The 27,713-nt window shown below is 40.8% G+C and overlaps 1 protein-coding gene across 1 annotated transcript in view; it reads right to left on the bottom strand.

Annotated features, from left to right (window-relative positions):
• Dnah9 (dynein axonemal heavy chain 9) overlaps window positions 1-27,713 on the bottom strand; it is a 306,051-nt gene that overhangs the window by 48,162 nt on the left and 230,176 nt on the right. The window contains exons 52-60 of the mRNA XM_090349542.1: window positions 26,720-26,908; window positions 23,881-24,116; window positions 20,659-20,781; window positions 19,078-19,282; window positions 18,073-18,237; window positions 12,764-12,904; window positions 7,354-7,524; window positions 5,769-5,891; window positions 156-349 (exon numbers count right to left, since the gene is read on the bottom strand). Coding sequence (XP_090205668.1) covers window positions 156-349; window positions 5,769-5,891; window positions 7,354-7,524; window positions 12,764-12,904; window positions 18,073-18,237; window positions 19,078-19,282; window positions 20,659-20,781; window positions 23,881-24,116; window positions 26,720-26,908 — 1,547 coding nt within the window. The remainder of the gene's footprint in view (window positions 1-155; window positions 350-5,768; window positions 5,892-7,353; window positions 7,525-12,763; window positions 12,905-18,072; window positions 18,238-19,077; window positions 19,283-20,658; window positions 20,782-23,880; window positions 24,117-26,719; window positions 26,909-27,713) is intronic.

The following is a 27,713-nucleotide window of genomic DNA, read 5'->3' as shown; positions in this document are numbered from 1 at the left end:
GGCCTACACAGAGCAATCAACCTCAAGTGACCTTGTATTTTAGCTCAAAGACTTCCATTACCATGACCTTGGATTTCAGCTCTGCCAGGATGGCCATTATGAGACAGCTTTCACTGCATGCCTGTCCACCCGCCACCACCGTCCCCATTTCTTACCTCATGGCATAGGTCATCCGGTCAGGTCGCATAGCCCTCATCATGCAGAGACGCTGCAAGGCTGTCTTGTTCTTCCACTCCTGGGGGAACTTCTCCTTCTCAGGACATTCTGACTCCACAAACTTCTTCCAGCTTTTAGCGGATCCCTCAATGTCCCGATCCAGATTAGAGAATTCTTCCATGGATGAAAGTGCCTGGGCAAAAGCAGAGGCTCCTGCTCTGAAATGTGGTTTCTCTAGAAAGCTGTAAGTGGGGCTGAGAGCACCCATTCTCTTTCTTTTCAGCCATGCATCCACTCATTCATTCAAGATGAGTTGAAAGTCTACAATATGTTCAGGGGCTTGAGAACACAATGGTGAAAGAGTAACAGAAAAAGAACGGGTCTTCAAGCTTCTGCATATCCTCTGTTAAGGAGAAGGAAGCTGTGGGGAAGTCTTGGAAGGTATGTGGAATTCTTGGGCAGAGGTAGAGATAGGAGAGGGCTTTTATGGAGTTCATAAAAAAGAGTCAGAGCTCAGGTGCCAGTGGTCCATGCCTATAATCCTAGAATCTCGGGAAGCCAAGAATGGGAGGATTTTGGTTTGAGGCCAGCCTGGGTAGAAAAATTCATGAGACCATATCTCAACTCACTGCTTGGTGCAGCAGCCTATGCCTATGAATCCAGTCTACTTGAGAAGCTGAGATTAGGAGAATCACAGTGTCAGGGAAGCTCAGGCAGGAAAGTCTGAGAGACTTACAGAAGTCTCCATGTTAGGGAAGCTGGGCATGGTAGTGTATACTTGTAGTCCGGGTAATGATGGGAAATTGAAAATAGACGGGTCTTGGTTCTAGTGCTCTCTGTGTAGGAAGTGAGACTCTATGCTAAAAGTAACCAGTAATGGTGAAAGGGGAGACACTGATCAAGAAGTATTTGTAAACCACTTTGTTAAATGGCAACTCCTTTGTACTTAAAGATAATAATAATAATAGTAATAATAACCCAACCCAATATAAATCAAAGCTGGAGAGATGGCTCAGTGGTAGTAGGTTCAAGGTCTGACTTCCCCATTACTGAACAGAGACAGATTCTGTAGGATGGTGCATGACAGAAAGCATTGTGGTTATAAGAGGAGCCCGTTAGTGGTGAAGACAAGGTAAAACTGCAGAAAGACCTCCACAAATCCTGGCCTTGCCCACTCTTCTTCTCTCCTGAGGATAGACGTGTGTCCTTTTTGCATGAGCTCTGTGGCTTTCCAATTTCACCCTCCTCACGCAACACACCAGAAGCCTTCCTCCCTGCTCAGAAGGAAAGTTGGTATGGGCCACCATGGAGGAGGTGCAGAGAAAAATGAGTGCTGGTCCTAACATCTGTGCTAAAATGTGTCATTGGACTTTTGAGACTGTTTTTAAGCCTTCATGGGCTTTTTCTTTTCTTTTCATGCAGAAAATGAGGCCAAGTAATCATCTGTCCTATTTCCTTCTGAACTATAGACATCATCATGCGTTGAAAACTACAAAGCCCTCTCTGGCCCTTTCCTCAGGAGCTGTGTAGGGATGGAAACAAAACTGCTGGTTGACTTGTCTATTACTTTCATAAGACTGTGTGTGACTCCCTTGAGGGCTAGAACTTTCATAGGCACTGCCGGGCACTTATCAAGGGATCAATTAATAAAGTTGGACATCTGGGAGGCCAGCAGGTGGGCTTTTGAGGGGTGGAGAACTGCTGCTGCTACAATTATTCATTCCTCTCTGTGCTGTGGAACCAGCTTTCATCTTGCAGACAGCCACTCACTCTGTCTTCCCAGCTTGCACCCTCATTAACCCTTCTGGAGTCTGGTTACCCGCTCTGGCTTCATTGTGACAATATGGTGCAAATTCCACTGCGATCCCCATTTCCCAGCTCCCAAGACTGGATCTCAAACTGGTTTCTTGGAGCTTCTGGTTTGAATGCCATTGCAACATTTAATTTCCCAGATGAGGGAAAGGGATTTCTAAGCCTTCTAATAAGCTAAATGGAAATGACTAATTAACCTAATTACTTTGGACGGAGGTGCAAAATACAACTGAACTGAATTGGCAGCCCAAGTGGTGGTGAGGGGGCTTTTTCCAAAGGCAGACAAAGAAATTCATTACTGATGAGATTTTTCTAATGAAGAACAGAATGTACCCATTACCTTAAAGTTCAGCATTTCATGGGTCTGGACAAAAAAAAAATCTTTACAAAAAGAAAAATCATAAAGGCAGGATCTTATCACAGAAATTTCATTCATTACTTGCTTATTAGTCTTCCAGAGAAATAAGGCAATCAACCTTCCTTGTTAGATAGGAAATCAGGTCCTATTCAATTATACTTATTTAGTTTCTTTAAACTAACATCCAAGCGAACATTGAACATTTTAATAGCATTTCTAGAGATTCCCAAACAATGTGTACTATGTATTGCTTTGTGCTTCACCTGTGTACATCCAGAGCTCTGCAGGAATTTGATGAATCTGGGCTCTTTAAAAACATTTTTTTTTTAAACTCCAGACAACAAACTCATGCTGAGAGATAAAGCCTTGCTCATTTGCAGAAAGACTTTGGGCAGCCAGATGAGCTCAGCCCACAAAACAAAACAAAAAGCCAAGTGAGGCAAAGCAAAGCAAAGACAACCAAACAATCCATCTCGTGAAAGGAGAAAGGAAATAAAATTGCACAATGGCTTTTGAGTTGAGCTATGTAGGATGAAAGCCTGGGAACTGCTTATTTTCCTCAGCTTTTCCTGCAGAGGGCTTTGTGGGATGATATTGAAAAAGCCAACTTGGACTTGGCCCAATCGAGCAACGACTCTCAAATCCTCAAAGCTTTTCCTTTGCCACAGCTATATATTTTATAGCTACACAATTAACAATCATAGTTATAGTACTTTGTTCCCCCTTCCCCAGCATAAAAAGACATATTGAAGATCTAATGGGTTGGACTTGTGAATGTGACCTTATTTAGAAATTTAGTTTTTAGAGATAGGATCAGTTTAAGATGATGTTGCTAGGGTAAACCCTAATCCAATATGCTTGGTGACTCTAAGAGAAGGGAAAGGACACAGGGGATCCCAGAAAGAAGACATCCATGCAAAGGTTTGACAGGGATCCAGATCTCTTAAAAGCTAGAAGAGACAGGACACATCCTCACAAATGGGGGATGGCTGTTCCCTCCAAAACTTGTTAATGTTCCTCCCTGCCAACGCCTTAATTTTAGGTTTCTGGTTTGCCATCATGACAGAAAGCTGACTAGCAATAATTTTCATAACACTGTATATATTGAAATTGTAATAGTTTGCTGTTTGGGGTTAAGGAAGATAACGTTAATAAAATTTTATCTATTTTTTCTTTTTTGGAAAAGGAGGAGGAGGCAAGTAGCTGAGTTTCAACTCAGGATTTCATGCTTGCTAGACAGTTACTCTACTACACTATTTACACCTCCAGCCCATGAGAATGACATCGTCCCATTTGTAAGAAAATGGAAAGACTTGGAAAAAATCTTATTAAGTGAAGTAAGCCAGACCCAGAGGAATATTGGCTCAGTGGTTTCCCTCATTTGTAATAATTAGAACAAAACGTGGGCTCTCCTAGCGGAGGATTATAATAGTTCAAAACTGATGTACATAAGGCCATATAGGATGAGACTAAATGAAAGGACCTCCAGGATATGGAAACAAGAGCTATATAATGAGTGAATGTTGTTCTTAATGTACTATGTTATTTCTCATCCCTTTGGTTGTCCCTTGGTTATTCTCATGTTGTTACAGTATCTTACCTTGTAATCTGGTATATTGTATATACCTTTATTTGTGTATTTGAAATAGGAAAGGGAAGAAAGAAAACAAGTTGAGGGGAGGAGGTGGGGGGAGGGAAATGGGGCCAAAAACATGAGAAGGGGTATCAATGTATATGAAATAATGCTCCTCCTATCTGGCAAATATAGCTGTAACCCTTCTATTAATTACAATAAAAAACTTAAACAAATAAATAAAATTCAAAAAAATATGACCACCATAAACTTTAAAACTACACAACTGGCATGCATTATATGTCTTTTATCAGTGCTTTTCGTTCCTAGCATGTGTGGCCTAAGGAAAGTGAATGGCTTTCCATATCTCTTCATTTATTGCAACTGTTCTTAGATACTTCATAAATCTTCGATTTTTGGTTGTTCCTGTGGCTGGAATCCTCCCTTCTTCCTCCCACAATTTTCTTTCTGGGTTATCAAATTGGGCTCCAAATCAGTGAGATGAAATAAAAATGAAAGTATACCATTGTTATTTGGATCAGGGATTAAGCAAATTCTACCTCTCAGGCCTTATCTCTCCTATCACCTGTTTTTTGTAAAGAAAAATTTTATGGGAACTCAGGCGTGTCCTCTCATTTCCATACTGTATGTGGCTCTGACATGGTTGAGTGGTTGCTTTAAATATTTATACTATGTGGCCTTGTAAAGAAGAAGTGTCATCTCCTTTTGATGTAGATAGAATCCTAAAGTTGATTAAAATAATAACTCCAGCCTCTGAAAAATGGAGCTGGGAAAGTTGTCTAAGCCATGGCGGCATTATTCAAACTAGACAAGGATGTCCTGTGATGATTCCTTTGAATGGGTCAATATGCATGTAAATAATTTTGAGATACTGTAATAAAGTCAATCAATTGGTTTGAATGGCTCTTAGGGGATTGTGTTGAGTGAAAGTGAACAGGCCAACTCCCCCCTACCCTGCACAGGTCACATACTATGTGTTTCTACCCATAAGACATCCTTGATATGACAAATATCATTCAAGTGGAGAGTAGTCAGTGCTTGGCCCCTGTGAGGAACTGAGGGAGGGAGGAGGTGGTTGTGGTTGTGGTTGTAAAAGACAAGTGTTACCGTTCTTTGTAAGGATGGAATTTCATGAATCCTCACATCCTGCCATGCATTATGTTGAGCCCTCTGAGTAAAAGCACAGTCCTTGCTGAATAGACTATATGGTTTCAGAATTTTGCAGTATTTATAGGGTTCAAATTAAACCAGGTTGCACAACATGGAATGAAAATGGGCATTGCTCCTTGTAATTATTGGGACCTAATTTTCTTGTTCTGTTAAGTGGAAACAAGTAACACCTACTTATTGCCATGCTGGTTATAAGTATGATGTAAGTTAATGCATTCCAAAGCACTCAGTAAACACAGACTATTACTAAATGATGATTGTCCAAGTTGCTATATTTCCTCTGCTTGGATTCCAAGTTTTAATTCACATAGATGCCATCTTAGTTGCTGTCTGTTTTCTGAATGTGGTATGGGAGCATCTCCACATCAGCTCCAGGGACATGCCAAGGAGTCCATGTTCAGCCTTTGAGCACTGGCAGGTGAAAGGCAGCTTGTTTGACTAGAAGCTTCTAGAGGAAGCTTCTATTCCCTACTGCCTTGGAGACAAAACACTTCACACTAGAATGAGTTTACTTCTATTCTCCTTATCTGGTAGGGGGGCAACCACAAAAAAAGGAAAAACCTATATTTAACACAGCCCCCATGCCTGGAATGCCAAAAGAGAATTGTTATCCCCCGCTGACAGCAGGGAAACACTCTAAGAGATGAAAACAGCTTCTTTTAGGGGGCCACTACTAACCTTGATGCCGCCCCAGGCCTGATTGGAGAGGAATTCCACTGGGCTGGGGGTGTCAGCCTGCACTGGAGATCGAAGCAGGAAATCCAACTCAGTTAAACTGACTTCTTGGTTCATGAGGAGAATCTGTAATCGGGGACAGGGGAAAGGCACTGTGTTTTCATAGTTTGTGGATGGCCCAAGGTCCTGGCTATCTTAGTGACTGTCAGTCACTCAGTATAATTATTGCTGCCTCAGATACCTGAGCTTGCTCATTCATGGTGAAGTGGGAGAAAGTGTGTATGGCTTCTGGGTGCATCTGTTTGTATCCCAAAGGTCAGAGTGATGTAAAAACACACGATGTCTCCAGTAGCAAGCATTTATTATGTATCAATCACAAACGCCATGGCATATGCATCTGCAATTTAATTGAGCAGGTGACACATACAAATGACATGGTTTGAGGGAAGTGTCAAAGCAACAGAAACATATAAATATATGTGAAATAGAAATGTGTATTTGAGTCGGAAATGTAAAAAGGACTCCCAGAATAGAGGAGTGGCAGCCAGCCAGGGGAAGGAAGGAATTTATTCGCCTAAACAGTGTTTAAATAGCCTTGTATTGGGTCTGGAGAAGCTAAGAGAGGAAGGTGTCCAGGAGGTTGATGGTAAAGTACAGAAGTTAGGAAGGGGATCAGAGAGGTGTGTGCAGTGGAGGGAAAACTTTTGGCTTGCTTAGAGACAAGATCCATATTAGGAAGTGGGGCCCATGTTCTTTGTAAAGGCCAGGCTGTCATCTAAGCTGGCGTGGGGAATGCCACAGATAAGGAAACTGAAGTGTGCCAACACTCACACAAACTCAGGCATTGTTTTTTTTTTTTTTTTTTTTTTTTTGCAAAATGATGATAGGATATCTGACTTTTAGTCTTGGAATAGGCCTTTGAGTTAATGTAGCCTGAGCTACCAATTTTATCTTGGAAAATTCTATTTCTAAATAACTAGGAAGGTAAGTGCAGAGCAAAAAATTGTATGGTTTTATGATGTTGGGATCAATGGAAAGACTAAGGTTTCTCCTCACAGACATTGGAAGGCACTAGTGTACCAAGATCTCAATAATCAAAACTGTTGAGGACTGTAAGGAAATAGCTGTTACAAATATAGAAAGTTTCTTATGTCAGAGGAAGGTTTGGCCAGTAAATCTTCAATCTAAAGGCTAGAAAAATATGGATGAAACTAAAGCTCTCACAACATCTGAACACCCATCTAGTTTCTGGAATAGCCATTTTTACATTCAATGCCAGTTTTTATTGACTGGCTGTGACAGAGAGATGCTTTGAGAAGGATCTTAGGTAATCCAAGATCACCAAGAAAAAACACAATGGTGAAAGAGTGGGACAATTTTTGATTAAGCATGTCTGCCATGAATGGGGCAATGTTTGACTAAGCATATCTGCCACAAGTAGGACAATGGTGTGTACCATTTTAGACCCTCTGATCTGACATTTCTATCTTGAAATAGATACTTGGCCTATACTTTGAAAAGCGATTTTAAGAGGGTTAACACCTGATGATGGGAATGCCTTCTGGAAATATTTTCAAGTTACTTTTACCTGAAAGGTGAGCTGAGCAAGGTAGGTCAACTTATCACATTCGAAGAGACCACGGGTGGTGTACTGGTACACAGAGAAGGTGATGCTGTCTATCAGATTGGCCACCCGCTCTTTGAGGTTGTCGCTGGGAGCTGCCCTCTCCACAGCCTTCTGGAAGATGATGCTGAAGGCCTGGGGACAGAGAATAGTATATTGGCAATTGACACAGCTCTTATCACCCATACAAGGAGTCTCTTCCATCCCATAGAAGCATCTCCTCAGATTATACTGCCAAGAAGAGATGATGGTAATAAGAAGACACATGATTAGTTCTTAGTCTGCCCACACAAAGTAATATGCTGTTATAGGGCTGTTATGGTCTCTACAGTTTGTCTCTTCCAAAATGTATTGGATTTAAGCCCTATGATGAGGAATTAAGAGGGAGGAAACTTAATCTGGTGGTGTCATTCACAGCTGAGAGCTTTGCAAGGTAATTAAAACGAGATAAGGCCACCAAAATTGACCCTTCATCATTGCATATGCACCATTATTAGAAGGAGACAGACTAGGATATGTAAATTTTCCATCTCTATTTCAGGACTTTGCCAGCAAGATCACCAGAGAGAACCCAAAGACAGTGAGCCAAAATAGTTTCTTTATTAGGTCCATGATAACTAAATAAAACTAAACCTAGGGATTCACTCTCTATTCTTTTTTATGACTGGCATTTTTATGAATGAACAGCAGACCATAGTATCCAAGCATGATTTCAGCTTTTTTTGGTCAAAATTCTTCAGTATATCACCAGATTTTTTTTTGCCAGTTGTGGGCTTCAGCTCGGGGCCTGAGCACTGTCCTTGGACTTTCTCAAGGCTAGAGCTCTACCACTTGAGCCTCAGCACCACTTCCGGCTTTTTTCTATGTATGTGGTACCGAGGAATCGAACCCGGGTCTTCGTGCATGCTAGGCAAGCACTCTACCACTAAGCCAAACTCCCGGCCCCATCACCAGATTTTGAAACACTTATTTTCTTGACTTTCCCCATTTCTTCACAGAAGCCAATAACTGGCTTTGTTGACTGAATAAAGGTCTGAATTTGCTTTTCTTTGCCATTTCATCGTCACTCTATGGCTAAGCACTCCTTCCTCTCGTTGTTCAGTACAGATCTCATGATTATAGTGAAAAAAATCTACTTTTTCATCCATGCTCATCTCCCAACCTTGAAAGTTGTCCTGGAAACCCATCAATTGAGAATTTATTTTTCAAAGTGCCGGACAACCACTGTTTGATCCATTTCATTCTCATATAGACCGATGGCTATTGTCATAGCATTCTAATTTTTTTCTTTAACATACTTCTCAATGAAGTCATACCACTGTGAAATTTGGGTTCTTCCATTCACCATGAAATTCTCCTACAGAAAGGTATATGTGGTCACATTTCCCCAGGATATGCATACACTAGGGCCACTTATTGGTGCCTGGACCAACAACAACAAACACAACCTCCAGCATCATAAGATGTTGGGGTCAGGAAATAATGATCTTCATTTCAGATGCTGTTGATAGCAGGCCCAGAACATGCAGCAGCAGGTGGCAAAGTAGCTAAGGTCACACCACTGTGTTAACCAAGCTGTGGGAGTCGCTCTTCTTGTCCTTTCTAACTCTTAATTTTTGATGTGCTCAGCACATCTCCTGCCTAAGTTCAACCTGATTCATTGTGATGTCTACCTTTACTTGAAAGATTTTAGATGTAATAATAGCTTACCCCAAAGACCTCACAGAGAAGCGCAGGAAGCTTCTTAGAGAACAAGCTTACCACAATGGAATGGACAGTGGTGTCCAGGTGGTTGCTGTCTTTCCTCTAAAAAATGAATCTTTATTGAAATGACACTGATCAATAAAGAAGCTTGCGTTATAAGCTTGAATATAATAATTCAAAATGCCAAACAAAATTTAAAAAAAATTAAAAAACCCTGGATTTTAGCATTTTTTTACACTATTTTGGCTGTTTTCCTTTTCCATCTTAAAAAACAAAACAAAACAATCGCTTCCTTTTGAGTGAGAACAGTGTAGGTGTGGATGCTGGGCTTGTTTCCAGGGCTTCCTCTAAGACTTTCCTGCCACGTAGTCTGGTTGCTGATACAAAGCTTTCCTCTAGGATAGAAATTTTAGGGTCTAAACACACTGTCTGATACTAAGAATTTATTTTTTCTTTTACTTCCATGAAAATTAGCAAAAGCACGAGGAGGCAGGCCCAGGCTTTAATCCCTTTCTTACATTTTCCAGAGTCTAGTTTAAGCCTTCACATAGAGTAGGAACTGAAAAATATTTGTTGAGTGAAAGGTTCGATTATGTTCTACTCAAATCCTAAGAGTTTAGGGAAAATATGAAGGATGCTTAGGACCAAGGGATTTAAACTCAAATACCTTCAGGAGACCGAAGAGGGAAGGGTGGGGATTTTTATAACCCACAAGGCTTGTGGCCACCTGGGGAGCAAGAGTTTAATTCCTGCTCAGATATTGGAAAATAGATGAAATCTCTCTCTCTCTCTCTCTCTCTCTCTCTCTCTCTCTCTCTCTCTCTCTCTCTCTCTCTCTCTCTCTCTCTCTCTCTCTCTCTCTCTCTCTCTTTTCCAGTTCAGTCCTGAGACTTGAATTCAATGTGAATACTGTTCCTGAGCTCCTTTGCTCAAGGCTTGTTCTCTACCTCTTGAACCACAGCTTCATTTCTGGCTTTTTGGTAATTTATTGGAGATAAAAGTCTCACAGACTTTCCTGCTCCATCTGGCTTTACACTGCAGTCCTCAGATCTCAGCTTCCTGCACAGCTAAGATTACAGGCATAAACCTCCAGTGTTCAACATCTTTCTATAGTGTTAATACCTCCCCCCACCCTTTTTTTGTTGTTCTAGGTATGGAATTCAGAGTCTCATGCATGCTAGGCAAATGTTTCACCACTACACCACACCACCGGTCCTATTTGTTTTTCAAGTTGCTAACCACTACAGTATGTGAAAAGCCTTCTGAAGAATCAAAGGGATCAGCAGTATCTTGGACCTCTTATTTGAACACAGAATACTGTGTTGTACTTGCTTCTGCGTCTCTGATGCGTTTCTCTCTAATCTTAGAGAAACGAGATTCCTCCAGGACACCTGTCTGCAGTGAGAGAAGCTGGCCTTTCCTTCAACAAGTGTGAGACTCAGCTAGGCTTCATTCATGGTACCATATCACCGTGTGTGTGTGTGTGTGTGTGTGTGTGTGTGTGTGTGTGTGTGTGTGTGTGTGTGTATCTTATTAACATTCTCCTGGCTTTTGACTGAGTCTCAAAGTAATTTTAACCATACTGGGAACTTCCAAGTTCAACCAAAACCTGGATATTAAAGAGTTTTCACTTGTATGGAAGCAAATATACACATTCGATAGATTCTTCTACAGAATACTTGGAACTTGGAAAGCTGGGACGTGTGCCTCCTGGCATACTGGCCTATCTGTGGTTTCCATAATTTGAGACCTTCCCTCATTCCTTTGCCAGATATGGGAGCTATAAAATCCCTCCTGATAAAAGTCAAGACTGTGAAAATTCCATGGCCATATTTTTTTCTTTCCAAATTACAGAAAACCTCTAAGTGCATTGTTGTTTTTGTATTTCTGAAGACACTTTCCTTGGCTGCTTATTGTGCAATAATTTAAAATCTGCTCTCAGTGAACAGTTGTCCTTGACAATATGGTGTCCCCAATTAAACTAGTCTTCCAGGGCTTTCTGTATCCGAATGTTATTGTTTCAGGGTGCCTTACCCTTTAGTTATGTATTCTTTTTTTTTTTTGCCAGTCTTGGGCTTGAGCTCAGGGCTTGAGCCTTGTCCTTGGACTTTCTCAAGGCTAGAGCTCTACCACTTGAGCCTCAGCACCATTTCCAGCTTTTTTCTGTCAGTGGTACTGAGGAATCGAATCTGGGTCTTCACACATGCTAGGCAAGCACTCTACCACTAGGCCAAACTCCTGGCCCGGTGTATTTTTTTTTTTTTTTGGCCAGTATTGGGGCTTGAACTCAGAGTCCTCATGCTCATTCAACTTGCTTGCTCAGGTCTGATGTGCACATACCTCCAACCCAGCTTTTTGCTAGTGAATAGAAATGAAGTTTCTGTCCACATTTCTTATTGGGCTGGCCTCAGCCTCTTTATAGCTAAGGTTACAGGCTTCAGCTGCCAGAGCCCAACTCTTACAATTTATTTTGAACACGTATTTTCATGGCTTCCAATTTATTTCATATTTTCAGAAAGAGTTATTGTGGTAGGCTTCTGATGGATACAGATAGCCAAGTTCAATTACACTTGAAACTAGAGAGATGGATGTTCCAGCAGTTCTTAGGTTGATATGAACCTTTGTTCTGGCCTTTTAATACCTTTTAATTTTTTCATGTGTTTCCATGACCTGCCTGCAGGGCTAGGCATTGAGTTTCTTTCAAACACATCAATTACTATAACCATAGTTCATTCTGTCTGCAGAGACTTCGGCTTACAGAAGCCGGATGGGCAGCAATGAATTGCCATCTCCAGTTAAATCAGCTCCTCATCTCACATGTAGGATTTCGTGGATGTGGTTTAGCTGGAAACAGATCTGAGGGTTGTGTGTGTGTGTGTGTGTGTGTGTGTGTGTGTGTGTGTGTGTGTGTGTATGTGTATGAATGTGTAGATGTGTATGACATCTCTGGTTGTTTACATGCAAATGTGCTCCTTTTCCTTTCTGTTTGTATATGTATGTGATCTTTCTGTTGGGTCAAACCAATGAAGCTATTCAGAAAAACACTCCCTCACCTCTGAATGCCTCCCTAATTATGGTCTTTTTATGAATGCATTGGGGATAAGATGCTCTTTGTAGACTTGCTTAAAATTTATAGGTCTTTATTTTTTCATGAGTCCGATAAATTTATCCAGCACTTACACTTTGCTAACAGCTTCAGTTTGGGGGCTATTTCAACAACTGTAAAGCAGTATCTTTGGGGATAATAAAAAATAATTTAAAGTTGGCCTGTTATGATCACCATGGTCGTTCATCAATACAAGCCATGCACAGATTTGATTTTCTCTGTTATAATTTTAGTTCTCTGGAGGCAGGGATCACTAGTTATATTTCTAAGGTAATGTCTTTCACCCACCTGATATGCCAAGTAGCTACCATTTCTAACATGCTAAGGGAATGAGGGAGCCAGGACTTGTTGTAGCATTACTTTCTCTTCCAATGAACTATGTGTGCGCCAATCAGAGATAAGGACAAAAGCACAAGTCTGCACCTATGTAGCTGCTTTCCTGGCTTTGATCCTAAAGACTAGCCACAACTACTAAAGTACATAAAGAAGTTCTCATGGAACACGAATGGAATATTATTATGCTGCTTGATTGTGATTATGTGAAAAGCTTTAGGTTTGAGTCACCTTGAGGGAGAATTGGTACATTGGGTGGATCTTGCTGAGGTCATTCATGATGAAGTAGAGCAGAGAGGCACGGGCAGCTGCTGGCCGATAATGTTCTCGGGCCTCATTGATTTTCACTTCGGTCACCTTGGCTTCCTGTACCTGTTGGGAAAATAAGGAGTACCACACTGTTAAAATCAACCAGGGTTTCCGAAGAATCAGCTTGGCTTCTCTTTGTGAGTGGGTATGATTCTGTGTATGGGATGTAATAGTAATGGCTGAACACTTGACAGGCCACTGTAGTTATTTCCAAAGAGAACTTGAAGGGAAAAAGATTGCTCACTTCTGGATATCAAAATGAACTTGAACTAATTTGCCAAGTTTCTCCCTCCCTTCCTCCCTCCCTCTCTCCCTCCTTCCCTCTTTTCCTCCCTTTTTCCTTCCTTCCTATCTTCCTTCCTTCCTTCCTTCCTTCCTTCCTTCCTTCCTTCCTTCCTTCCTTCCTTCCTATCTTCCTTCTTTCCTTAATTCCTTTCTTGTGTGTTCTTGGAGTTTGAACTCAGGGCTCTGCACTTGCAGGCAAGCACTCTATCACTAGAACTACATCCCAACTCTCTCTTCCTCTCCCTCTCTCTCTTTCTAATGTTGTTGGGGACTGACATCAGAGCCTTGTCTATTCTGTGTAAGTCTTCTACTATTAACCTATAGCCACTGTTGATTCTTAATTTTTGAGAACTAGTTGATATGTTAATTCATACACACAAACAATTCTGCAATGGGATATTGTTTCTATTAGAAAACTTTATCACAGATAAAAATAAGCAAAGACACCTAAACCTCAGGAAGATGGGTTTGTGTAATAATATGCTAATAGTTACAAACTTTAGACTAAATATAGAGTAATACTACTCTTGAGAGTCCCAGAGGAAATGTAGTGCTAATCATCGAAGATGTTCTCAAAATAAACAGCTACAATCCACAGGAAGAAGTGTTACTGAAAGGGATAATTAGAAGGCCTCTCCACTCAACACTTAGGACAGAAGGAAGGTGTGTATGAGGCTAGCCTGACATACATAGCAAGACTCTGTCTCAAGTAGTGTAAAACAAATCAAATAAAAAATGAATGGCCTGATCAAGAAATCTAATAACAACAGATGCTGGAGGGGATGTGGCCAGGAGGGATCACTACTACACTGTTGGTGGGAGTGCAAACTCATTCATCCACTATGGAAAGCAGAATGGTGGTTCCTCAAAATCTAAACATAGAGTTCCCCTATGACCCAGCAATTCCACCACTAGGTATTTGCCCAATCGTCCAGAAACAAGAACATACTAAATCCACTAGCACAACAATGTACACTGTAGCACTATGTACCATAGAAAAGATATGGAACCAACCCAGATGCCCCTCAGTTGATGAGTGGATCAACAAGATGTGGTATTTATATACAATGGAATTCTATGCTGCTCTCAGAAAGAACCACATCGCCCCATTTGTAAGGAAATGGAAAGACTTAGAAAAAATCATATTAAGTGAAGTAAGCCAGACTCAAAGGAACATAGACTCAATGGTTTCCCCTCATCTGTCATAATCAGTAGAAATCTTGGACTCTCCTAGCATAGATTTACCATAGAGCAGATATATAAGGCCATATAGTATGACGCTAAATGAAAGGACCTCCAGGATATAGAGACAAAAGCCATATAATGAGTGATTGTTGTCCTTAATGTACTATGCTATCTCTTATCTCTTTTGCTGTCCCTTGGTTATCTCATATTGTTACAGTATTTCACCTTGTTATCTGATATATGTATATATGCTTGATTGGTTATTTGAAATTGGATAGGAAAGGGGGGAAACCAAAATGAGGGGCGAGGGTGGGGGGAGGGAAATGAGGACTTAGACATGAGAAAGGGTATCAATGTTTGTGAAGTAATGCACCTTCTATCTGGTGAATATAATGTAACCCTTCTATTAATTACAATAAAAAATATGGAAAAAGTGAATGGCCAAAACTCTCTAAAAAATTCCCCTAACTCCAGAAGAATTAGCATCTTAAGTACTAAGATGACTGAAGAATCTCAGAGTAACCACTAAATAAGTATGCTTAAGAGCAATAAATAGAAAAGTAAGCATACAATATGACATTATCAAGAGAAGTTGGCCGATTTAAAATGGAGCTAACTAAAACTTACAAAACATAAAGTACAGTTATTTGAATGAACAATTATATATGGGTTAGATGATAGAGTTGAAAAGAGAATATGCTACTGGAGAGATCCGAGGAAATCATTACAAAAGCAGCTCAGAAAGGAAGAAACCTAGAATGTCACAGTTTGTGAGACTTGGAAGATGGGATGAGAACATTTAAATACATTTAACAGAAATAAGTAGAGAATAGACAGAGGGAAGACAGTGTTTAAAATTATAATAGTTGGGCTGGGAGTTTGGCCTAGTGGTTAAAGTGCTTGCCTACCATGCATGAAGACCCGGGTTCGATTCCTTGGTACCACATACATAGAATAAAGCCGGAAGTGGTGCTGAGGCTCAAGTGGTAGAGCTCTAGCCTTGAGAAAGTCCAAGGACAGTGCTCAGGCACTGAGCTCAAGCCCAGGACTGGCAAAAAAAATAAAATTATAATAGTTAATAATCATCCTAAATCCAAAATCAGAGATATTTTTGAGAAGAAACATCATATACTAGCATACGTGAAAAATGCATGCTCATTATTTAGTGAAATTTCCGATCAATGAAGAGAAAATATTAGAAAGAGCTAGAAAGAACAAAGTACTTTAAAAGGATTGCAATTAGACTGAGAGTGGATTCTCAACAATAATAACAAGCCATAAGATATATTAGAAATAATAACAGAAGATGTGAAAAAGTGCTCCGCTAAACTAGCGAGTTTCTCTAAACTCTTTACATTGTTTTGGAAGAAGCTGGATATATTGCTTAATTTTAGGCTTCATTAAAATTATATTAAAGTTACATATGTAAAATGAAACACAGTTTTATGTATAAATGAAAAGAAGAATAATCAATAAAATAAAAGAGTGAATAGTTTTAAAATTAGCAAAGGACAAGAGAAGAGGGCCAAGGAAAAAAATCAATAAATTAGAAAAAAATCCCATTTAGATAGCTATTTTCAAAAAGAAAGAGTAACTCCCGTCAAGAGTGGTGGAGAAAAGGGACCTCTTAGACACTGTTGATGAGAATGAAAATGACTGCACCATGGGGAACAGTACAGAGAAAACTAAGGTGATCTGAGTGTCAGTGGCTCATGTCTGTGTTCCTAGCTGCTCAAGAGGCTGAGGTCTGGAGAACCATGGTTTGAGGTTAGCATGATCAGAAAAGTCTCCAATTATCCAGCAAAACGTCACATTGGAGGTTCAAGCGGTAGAGCAAGAAAGCTGAGTGAAGAGTGCAAGGTCCTGAGTTCAAGTCCTGGTATCAACACAGACACAGACAGACATGCACACATGCACATACACGTGCACACACATGTACTATGTAGTTCAGCAATCCCACTTCTAGATATATATGCTATTACCCCCTAAAGTTACTACAATATTATTCATAACAGTTAAGCTATGGAATCAGCCAAGGTATCTATGGACAAGGAAAAATATGCTGTATACACACACACACACACACACACACACATATAAAACAGAACATTATGCAATGGAAAGAAAGAATACAATTCTGTCTTTTGTGTCAAAGTATACCAAAGCCTAGGATATCGTGTGAACTGAAACAAGTCAGGCACAGCAAGTTGTTTTGATGCACTTGTGGAAAGCCAAAAACTTGATTTCTTTGAATAAGAGAATGGAATTGTGGTTGGTAGAGATGATCATGGCTGGTCACACCCTTTGACACACTCCCTCAGTGTGAATGGGGTCTCTCTGGTCCAGGGCAGTGGGCTCTCTAAAGCAGCTATTTTACAAACTCACATGCCTCACTCTGCAGACACAGAGGTCACAGATAAAACTTGGAGCAGTTATTGAATGGAATCCAGACTGGACTGTCCTCTTTTCCAAATTAATGAGAGATGGGTTGGGAATGCAGCTTAGTGGTAGAGTGCTTGCCTAGCATGCATAAAGCCCTGGGTTTGATTCCACAGTATCACATAAGTAGTATCACATAATAGTTCCCAGACACTGTTATAGCTGTGCAATATCCTAATCAGAATCAGTGTCACATTAGTTCTGAGAGTGTGGGGCTGAGATCCAGAAGGACTGAATTGGCTTGGTAGCCTGTTGGGAAAAAGGTGAGGGGCTGGACTCCTTCCTCATCGAAGTGTCTCCTAGTTCAATGAGGGAGGGAATAAAAGCCTCCCAAACACTGGAAAATAAAGAAACTAAAGGTCCAATTGCTTCTCAGCTATTGGGGGCTGAGATTACCTGGAAAGTGATTCAAGTTTTCTCCTTGCAATGAGATTTGTAGCCAGATGCTTTGTGTTTACACTTGTTAATCCGAGCCATTCAGAGAGGCTGGGATCTGAATGATCCTGGTTTGATTGAGGCCAGTCTGGGAATCCAAGTTCACCAGATTCCACCTCCAAAGAACCAGGAAAAAAAAGCAGGGCTGGAGGGATGGCTCAAGTGGTAGAGCACCAGCCTAGCCAATATAAGTCTATTTCAAATAAATGAACAAATGAATAAATGAATGAATGAATAAATAAATAAATAGTAAAATCAGACTTGTCAGTTTTCTTTTTTTTTTTGTCAGTTGTGGGACTTGAACTCTGGGCCTGGTTGCTGACCCTGGGCTCTTCAGCTCAAGGCTACTGCCATACCCTTGAGCCAAGCCCCATTTCCTATTTTCTAGAGGTTAATTGGAGATAAGAGTCTCATGGACTTTGGTGCCTGGGCTGACTTTAAACCATGATCCTCAGATATTAGCCGCCTGAGTAGCTGGGATTATAGGTGTGAGCCACTGGTGCCTGGCCTTAGATTTTTTTATTAAATTTTTATCAGTTCAGTGGGCTTTCCCACTGGAAATGGGATGAAATCCCACCTGCATTGGTGTGATTGCTTAGCCTCAGGGCAATTCCACTAACTCTCCCAGATTTTCAGCATCTCCTGTACAGCAAGCAAGGACCCACACAGACCCTAGCGTTCATTATTCATGTGTGGAATTGAGATGTCTAAAGCACTTTCCAGAGAGTGGATGACAAGAGGTAGTCATCCCAGAATCCTGCCTAACTGGACTTCTTAGAAAGGATAGAAACTCAGACTTCTTTCTGTCCTTTCGTAAAGTCTAGAGCAGAGAAAATGGTAGGTGGGCCTACTTCTGTCACCTCCCAGATTCACCCAAGCACTGGTACCTTCACTTCCACCTCCCCGGCTGTCTGCTTTGTGATCTCCAGGTTCTCCACTAAAGCTGTTTCACCCAGGAAGTTCCCGGATGCTGAGGAGAGGCGAGACAGTAGGTTGTCTTCTAATGTTTTCAGTGTAATTTTGAATCCATTCTGCTGCTTTGTGAGCTCTGACTGCAAATACCAAGGAAGAGGGGATCAGAACGTCTTACTTTCAAGACAGGTTTAATGTTTAGTCAAATCAGTGTCCCTGGGGGCCAGAGTTTCTCCCTGTAGACAAAGTAAACTGGAGGTAAATAGCAGAGTACTTCAGGCTGTGAGCAAAGAAATAAGTGGAAGAGACAGGCAAAAGATCTTAAACCCCAGTTGAACCATACTTGGTTGCCCTTGGTATCCACTGGTTCTGTACAGTTGCTCAGCATCACACTGAAAATCATTAAAAAAATGCATCTGTACTGAACGGTCTGATGGGATTAGGGCTCTTCTTAGAGCCACTGGGCATAAATGAGAAGAGGTCATGTGAGCAGGCCAAGGTGTGAAGCCTTGCCAGAAGTCAACTGTGCGGGTACCTTGACGTCATTACCTCTGGAACTGTGGAGGTAAACCACCAGACTATGAGATTGCCATATGATATCTAGAGGTGACTAAGACATGACCTGAATAGGACTGGGCTCATTTCTTGTCCTTACAGAATGTAATTCCATTCTGTTGGGGATGTTGGCTACATTTGAGCATGTGGCTTTGCTCTTGTGACAAGAATCTGCTTTCCCAGGTAGTCTCCTAGCTTTTATCCTTCAGCTCTCTACAGCTTCTTTCTCAGAGGTGTTCCTGGGTTATTCGATGCAGTTGGATCTCTCACCATGCTTAGGTCTAGGGAACCTTCCCCCCCCACAACCCAGACCCCCGCCCAGTTTTCAGAGTAGGATGCTCTATAGACAGAGAAATCAATCCATCCTCCTCTTTTTGTCCTTTCCTCCCTTCGTTCCTTCCTTCCTCAGCAAACATCCAACATACCTTCAGCTGCTCCAGGTCTGGCCTCTCCATGCTCACAACAGCAGCTAGTAGCTGGTCCTCCAGTCCATCTCTGGTCACTGTAAAGTTAATCAGGGTGGCCTGGGCCTGTAGTTCAGGCTGGTAATGAGGGTTGGCCAACTTGGTATGAAGGATGAGCCGGAACTTGGGATTGTATTCACACTCTTTGTCTCCAATTTTAATAAATCTAGAACGTAAAGGGTCATGTGACAATGGGGTGCCTTCCTGTGGGAATTGGTCAGGGTTAGAATTTGAAGTCTTTTTGTTTTCAAGATCATGACCAATAGCATTGCCATATTTGGATGGATTTTTTCTCTAAACATATCCATTGTGCACCCTAGGATCCTTCTTTGTCCTGATGAGCGCTGAGTGGTATCAATGTGTGTAGACTTTCTTCCTTGGCCACCATGTTTGATTTTGCTCTGCGAAACTCTAGAGACAGCCCATGCCCATTGTGATCAATATGGATTAGGAGACTAAGAAGATGTTCCAGTAGATGGCAGTGAAGTGTTTGGAGGAAGGGGTATCTTCTAGTAGACAAAAAAATGTGTTCCCAGGCTACCTATAGTAGGGTTTCTTTCTTTCTTCATGGCTGAATGACCTCAATGTGGGGGAACAATGAAAAGTACAAGTGAGCATGACCGAAGGTCATGAAGGCAATTAGGGCGCAGGCAGGCAGTGAGACTTCTGCTGTAGCTCAGATATGGTGTAGTTCCCCAAAGCTTCATGTGGTGGGCACTTAGTCTCCAGTGTGATAGTACTGAGATGGCAGAGAGGTGGCACCTGGGGGGAGATCATGAGATCACTGCCCTGGGAAAGGATTAATGATGCCACTGTGTGTGTGCATGTGTGTGTGGCGAGGGGGGGGTCCAGGTCTGGTGAGAGTGTCTTGTGAGTATCACTGTTGCATTGGTTCAGGCTTTGTCTTTTGTTTCACAGTGTCTGTGATTCCCCTTCCCATCTCCAAATCAGACAAACTTACCTTACAAAGGGTACCGAAATAATAAACAGTGACAAAAGGGGGTAAGAAAAAATTCACAAAAAAGAGGAGAGGACTAGAGAGCAAAAAAATAAGAAAAGATAATGATAAACAATTTTTTAATGTCATCACATTAATCCAGCTATAGATTCAAATGTATTACAAATCATAAGATAATACCAATGGACATTAAATATGTTAAAAGCCAGCAAAATAGAGGGGAGAAGGATGAGCAAATGTAATCAATCTATTCAGTGTACATGGTATAGAAATGGAATGGAGCCAAGATTAGAATGGACAATACACAGGGAGAAGGGCATGTCCCAAAGTGACCTTTCTCATCCTATGTCCTAGGATAAAGACAAATTAACAAGAAAAATGAAATGGAAAAGATGGGGGAGAATGATGGAAAAGGTGGCATTAGTCAAAAGGCATGACTTATGGAATTGTAACTTTTTTGTATTTGTACTTTATTATAATTTAAATAATAAATAATGATTTTTTAAAAAATTAATAAAACTAAAATAAGTAAAATGCCCGTATCTGGGGCCTCACAATGGGGCAGACACATATTGGAATCTTACCGTCCTTTCTTAATAACTTCTCTCCCAAGCAGAGGTCCAAGCACAGGATCGATGGATTCCTCTAGATTTTCAATCAGCACCACATCTCCAGCCTCCAGGGCACACTCTAGGATCTGAAGGTAGCTGGGGAAGCAAGTGCAGGTAGTGTGAGTCTGTGGGAAGGCTGGGTTTGGAAGCAATTTAACAAGGGAACCCCGGCACAGTGGGAAATTTGGAGGCATTAGAAGATATTAGAAATGTCTTTAGTGACTATACTTTTCTCTATTTCAAGTGGAATTTATGTGATTCCATACATTTTTAGAAATGAGGAGAAATTGAATATAAAAAGGAATTAGGAAAATGAACCCATAATATATTGAGGAGGGTGATGGAAGGGGTGATAGTGATCAGATACATCATACTTAGGAATAGACATGTTCAGTTGAGACTCCTTTATACAACTACTTAAGGATAAGAATTTTAAAAAAGAAGTAAAAAATAAGCCTGTAATCCTTCTATTGCTATTAACAGTGTAGATTTTAGCCAGGTACTGGTAGCTCATGCCTGTAATCCTAGCTACTCAGGGGGCTGAGATCTGAGGATCATGGTTCAAAACCAGGCCAGGCAGGAAAGTATGTGAGACTCTTATCTCCAACTAACCATCCAGAAATCAGAAGTGGCACTATGGCTCAAAAGTGGTGGAGCACTAGCCTTAAACAAACAAACTCAGGGACAGAGCCTAGGCCCCAAGTTCAAGTCCCAAGACCAACCAAAAAACCAACCAACAAAACAAAACCCCAATTTAGATTTTACTGTGTCTGTTTGATATTCAGTAATCTTTTGGAAACAATAGAGAATTCATTCTAGGCCTCCATGGATCCCCCATCTGGTTAAGTCCCTTGTATAAAATGGTGTAATATTTGTATACATTCTCTCATGTTTTTCCTTATAATGCCAAATACAATGTAAGTTGTTTTTCTGTATTGACAAAAGGAAAAAAGTCTACATATGTACAGTACAAATGTGAGTTTTCCCAGATGTGATTGATTGAATGACTGCTTGAATCTGAGGATATAAAGCATGAAGCCAGGGAAGTCTGACTGTATTAGATTTTTCAACTTTATTTTCCTATAATTGAACTCATAACACTTCCGATGTGTTGCCTACTTTTGTATGTGATGTATGGCAGGCATTTCCTCATGTTGTAATTTTCATGGCCGATAAAATGTACTTAGATGCCAGAATTTACTTATCAATATGTTCATAAAAATCTAGGTTACCTTTAGTATTTCAATATTATAAAGTGTTTAATAAGCATGTTAATAAATCCCTGAATCAATTTTTAAGTTTGATACAATTCCAATTCAATCACAACAGCCTTTATAGAACTTGTCTAAATCTTAAAGTAAAATAATCTAAAAGAATAAAATGAAAACATGAAGAAAATAAATCAATAACGAAGACAAGGGATTCATCTAGTACTGTTTTAAAGTCTATCTATCTATCTATCTATCCATCTATCTATTGAATCTATTTCCCCCCTCTTCCTCCCTCCCTTCCTTCCTTCCAACCTACCTACCTACCTACCTATTTATCTGTACGAGGGATTGAACCCAGGGCTTTATACTTTCTAGGCAAGTGTTATAAGACTTGAGCTTGCCCCCAGTTTATTTATGTTTTTTTAAAAAATTATTTTTTTAATTGTCTGGGTAATATATAGAGAGGTTATAGTTACATTCTCCAGGTAGTAGGTGCATTACTTCTTACACATTGATACCCCTTCTTATGGTTTTTGTCCCCATTTCTCTCCCCTCACCTGAGAGTTTCTCCTATTTCTGTCTCCTAAGGAGCTATTATAATAGATGTATGTCCCTATGCCAGGCTTGGTACTGAAATGGTTTATACAAGCTCAACAATAAGATGTATACAAAGAAATCAAAATCAGACACTAAACACTTGCTAGTGTTTTGAAATAATTAAGTATGGATTTTCTTTCTTGTTTGGTTTGTAACTCCTTCCCCTATTTGTTTTACAATGATGAGGCAACAGAAAATGTTCCTAGCCTTGCCACTATTGGTTCATGCCTGTAATCCTAGCTACTCAGGAGGCTGAGATCTGAGGACTCCAATTCAAAGCCAGCATGGGCATTAGACTATTACCTCTAATTAACAAGTGTACCTCAAGTGGTAGAATACTAACTTTGAGAGCTCAGGGACAGTACCCAGGCCCAAAGTTCAAGCCCCATTACAGACAAAAAAGGAAAAAAAAAGGAAATGTTCCTAAATATAGAAATAAATAGTTAAAAGTTAATATGTCAGATACATAGAAAATAATAAGGTTTAAGGTTTAAGAAAGAATTTTAATATTGTAAAATGGCATTTCTAATTAACTGAGGAAAGAATAGAAAATTTAATAGGTGGCATAATGACTAACCAGCTGGAAAATTAGTCTCATTTAATTTAAGGGGATTGAATTTCAGTGCAAAAAGAAAATCCATAGAAAGCTAAAAATGTAGGTAAAGATTTAAATAATTTCTGGAGAAAAAAAAGCTTTTCTAAGACTGGTATGTAGAAGAACAACCAGCTGTTAAATTTGAACAAATAAAAACGACAATAAAATAAACTGTATTATATCAAATCCCCCAAATAAAATGAAAAGGCAAATGAGAGACTTGAACAAATTTCCATTCATATGACAAAAGATTATACATATTACATATAGTACAGTACTTGAATCCAAACAATGCACAACAAATCTCAAAAGCAATCCAACAGAAAAAGAATCAATGGACACGAACAGAGAATTAACTGAACATATATTTATGAAAAGCCCATGACGTGTATCAGGCAGTGTTTGAAGTACTATTGATATAAGGTTGAGCACAAACAGACAAACCCAAAACTCCTACAGCCTTCTGTTTCTAGTGCTCTTAGCCATCCAGAAAGAACCAGTTTAAGCAGTTTGGGATGAAGGCCAGTGTTCGATTATTCTGTGACTAAGATATTGATAAAAACACAGCATGTATTTCATGTGTTCATTTCTTGAGAAAGTTTGCTCTGAAAGAGGAATTTGTTTTTATGATTCCCAATTCTATACACACACACACACACACACACACACACACACACACACACACACACACACACACACACCCCACTAGGGCTTAGGATCTGCTCTTTCATATTTGTTTTTCCCTCCCTGCACAAATGGCAAATGTTGTAGCATTTGTTCTTGGCTACTTACCCTTTCTGACCAATCTGGGTAACCCGGAGGTCTTCTCCATATTTGTTCTTGATCCACTTGATGCCTTGCAGCTGGGGGTCCACCATGAGCGGCCAGCGCTCACAGTGGGTGAGGATGGTAGCGTTCTCCACTGACATGCGGTCTGCAGGGAGGCCCTCGTTCTGCCAGGCAGCCACATTGGCATCGTCTGTCAGCATCCTCAGTGGGTCCAGGGCTGGGGTGATGGGGATGGGAACCTGAAGGGGGGAACACATGCTCAGAGGGAGTGGCTCAGGCCTTGTTATCTCATATAACTCTTATCAAAGCAAGATCCACTTCTACTCCGATGACTGCTTTCCTGCCTGTGTGATTACACCTAGAAGCCGGTTGTGTTAAAAGTCATGGTAGTCTTTTTTCCCCCCCTCTGGATGGATGCACAACAACAGAAATTCAGTCAAAGTGGCCAGCTCTTTGCTTTTTACCTAGGATCCTAATTCAGGTTTCTAATAGAGATTTTTTTTTTAAATATTTTCATCTGTAACCTCTAACATACCTTCAGTCACGTGCACATTTATTTCTCCACTAGATTTCTGATTCTCATGTATGTTCCTACAAATTCTAAGAAATCGGCCCTGGGAGGTTTCTGGTCCTGGGATCACAACTGTAGTCCAATAATGTTTTCTCTGTAATAGTATGCACAGAAACATTCATCGGAGCAGGAATTCAGAAGTTTTACCAGATTGATTGCTATGGATTGAGTGTGTTCTCCAAACACATGCCTAGTGGGTTCTCTGCTGTGGGTGCCAGCCCACACAAACAGTGCTGTCCCTTATCGATTTCCTCAGCTTGCCACCCTCTAGGGAAGCTTACATTTCCCTGCCCCAAACATTGCACTGTCAGGCTGCTTGTAGTGGCACTCACTCCCCAGCTCCCAGCAGTCCCATTGCCTGATGCTTGCAGGAAGCTGGCCACTAATCTTCAGTCCTGAAAACCACTCATGTCTTCTGTGTTTCCACAGGGCTCCTGAGGTATGCTAGGCTTTTCCCTTTCTTCTCTTTTGGCTTCTGTCAGCTCACTAAATTCTTCTATAAGCAATCTTTATCATTGATGACTTAGATACTTCACAAAATAAGAGAAAATAGCCAAAACAAAATGAACCACTTTCAGGTGCACTATTTGGTGGCATTTAGTTTATTCTCTATGTTGTACAGCCCTCAGCTCTATCTACTTCCAGAAGGTCTACCTACTTCTCAAGCTGGGTATACTGGCACATACTTATAATCCACGGAGGCTCAGGAAGGAGGATCTAAAATGTGAGGCAAAAGTATACCAACCTCGTCTCAGACACAAAATGAAAAGAAGTGGAGGGCATGGCTCAGGTGGTAGAATGCTTGTCTAGCATGCATGTCTAGCTATGGATAAATCTCCCAAGGTAAAATGAAATCAAACAAATGAATCAACAAAGAAATAACACACACACACACACACACACACACACACACACGACAAGGAATTTCATACTCCTCATTCATTTCCCATTTTCCTCTTCCCCAAACTTTTGGCAACTGTTAATATATTTTCTGTCTCTGTGGATTTTTCTATTCTAGACATTTAATATAAATAAGATCATACAAAACATGACCTGTTATGTCTGGCTACTTTCAATCAGGTCTTCTGTGACAGAAGTGGAAAACAGACCAAGACACTGCCAAAGGAGGCTGTGGGATAAAAATAATTAAGAACCCATACAAAGCCAGAAAAAATCCTCAATATCCTGCTAATTACTAACTTATCTCCTCCCTCAGTTGTACTTTCAAAGATTTCTTTGTCCCCCACACACGGTAAAGCTGAACTGAAGTACTGTTTAACTAGCATTGTTAACACAATGAGCTCACAGCACCTGTAACATTATAGTAGTAATAGGCTAACCAGTCCCTGTATGATTCCTGTTATTGGACCAGTTTTTAAACCACTGTTTAGCAAATCATCAGCTATTCGACCTTTCGTGGGAAATTAACCATCACTACGAAAAAAAATGCATGTTTCATTTCAAAGATTCTCACTTCATTTCAGCAGATTTGGAGGGGAGAGGGAATATAATACATCTCACAGTGTATAGGGTGAACTTTGTGTGCTGGTTCTTCCTGTAGCTATATATTAGGGACCTAATCTTGTCAGCTGGACTATCAGTGAACCAAAGGCATCCTGTCCTTGTATGTCTCCTCTACCTCTTGTATGCACTGATATTTGTGGTCCAATGGTCAAGAGCAATGAGAATGAGTTGAGGGAGTATCAATGATATTCTGAGCACAGCATTCAGGTTGAGGTTGACATGTGTAATCAGGAGGAGGTAGCATTCCCTATTCTATTACTTTGAATGGAGAGACACGGGACGAGGAATTGGGGATAAACATTAACATGGAGAAAACAAGTGGCATAAGCCATGCAGGAAGCATGTGACTTGTGGGAGGGAAATTATCTTTATAAAGGTGTCTCTGAGTTGTGGGCATAAACTAGGCAGCTTTGGGGCCCAGTAACAAGGTACAGTAACAGAAGAGAAGAGGAACATCCCTGGCTACTCCAATGACATTGGACTCTAGAGCAGAGCTATATATTTATTGATGTCTTTACAGCTTTGAGCAAAGCCAGGAGACAATTTCTGGCCCTAGGCCAAGTTTCCCATGGAGAGCTTCATTAACAAGGGTGAGAGTCTCACTTTTGGTAGCCTAGAGGCCAACAATGCAGTGCATGTGGAAGGACACAGGTGGCAGTGGTGATGATGGGGGGAACACAGATTGCAATATGATAGTCATGTGATCTCACTGGTACCCACAATCTCATGCAGTCAGGCCATACATACTGTCAGCTGATTCAGGAAGGGCCGCCAGGTTCCATCCATGAGGCTGTGCCGGTATTTCTTTGTGAAGAAGCCAAGGTAGGAAATGAAAGCCGTGATAAGTAGAATGTCGCCACACAATGTCCTTTCCTGCTGTTTGAAATTCTGCACTGCTTCTGCCCACCTCACATTTTCAGAAGTGAGCCCTCCAACCTACCATGGCAAAGACAGAGGGGGAGAGGAAGTGTCATACCTCAGGTAATGGGCTGCAGCTTTAGTCTCAGTGATTACAGTTGGACATCACCGGAGCAGCTCTTTCCATCATAGGGGATTTGACTGGCACAAACATGTCTTTGTTGCATGTGCTGTACATTATGTGAGCCACAGAAAGTTGACAGGGGGTTGAAAGTGGACTGCCAGGCCCTGTCTTTTCTCCATGGGGAGACAGACACACCCACTGCTAAGGGGTGTAGGGAAGATGGGAGATGATCATGTCAACCACTTAGCACAATGCCGGCTCTATAAGATGGGCTAGAAAATTAGACATAGGTCCCTTTTCTCTGAATGCCATGGAAATGAAAATAAAGCCAAGTCTGTCTACTATAAACAATTTACAGTGGGTAGGAAAATAGATATGGTAATTACAACAGTGTTAGATACTGTAAGTGCATGGGTTTGTACAAAATCTTACAACTACAAAACATAGCCTAACTGGCCCAGCCCACTTTGTGGGATTCTATTCGTCTTTCCACGAAGAACTACTAAGCTCATTTTTTTTTCTATGCCGGTATATTGGGGCTTGAACTCAGGGCCTTATGTTTTCATGTTGCTGTGTTTTGCTCAAGGCGGGCTCTCTAGCCCTTGAGGCATACCTCCTCTTCTGGCTTTTTGTTGAGCCTTGTGAAGTTTTCTGCCAAGTCTGACCTTGAACCATGGTCTTCAGATCTTAGACTCCTGATAGTTAGGATGTACAGGCATGAGACGCTTGTACCTGATTTATAACAGACACTACTAGGTT

This window comes from Megascapheus bottae, chromosome 17 (genome assembly GCF_031878675.1).
Source record: "Megascapheus bottae isolate mThoBot1 chromosome 17, mThoBot2.hap1, whole genome shotgun sequence".
NCBI classification, from domain to species: Eukaryota; Metazoa; Chordata; class Mammalia; order Rodentia; family Geomyidae; genus Megascapheus; species Megascapheus bottae.
The sequence above is the reverse complement of the archived record's forward strand: the minus strand, read 5'-3'. Positions and strand labels throughout refer to the sequence as shown.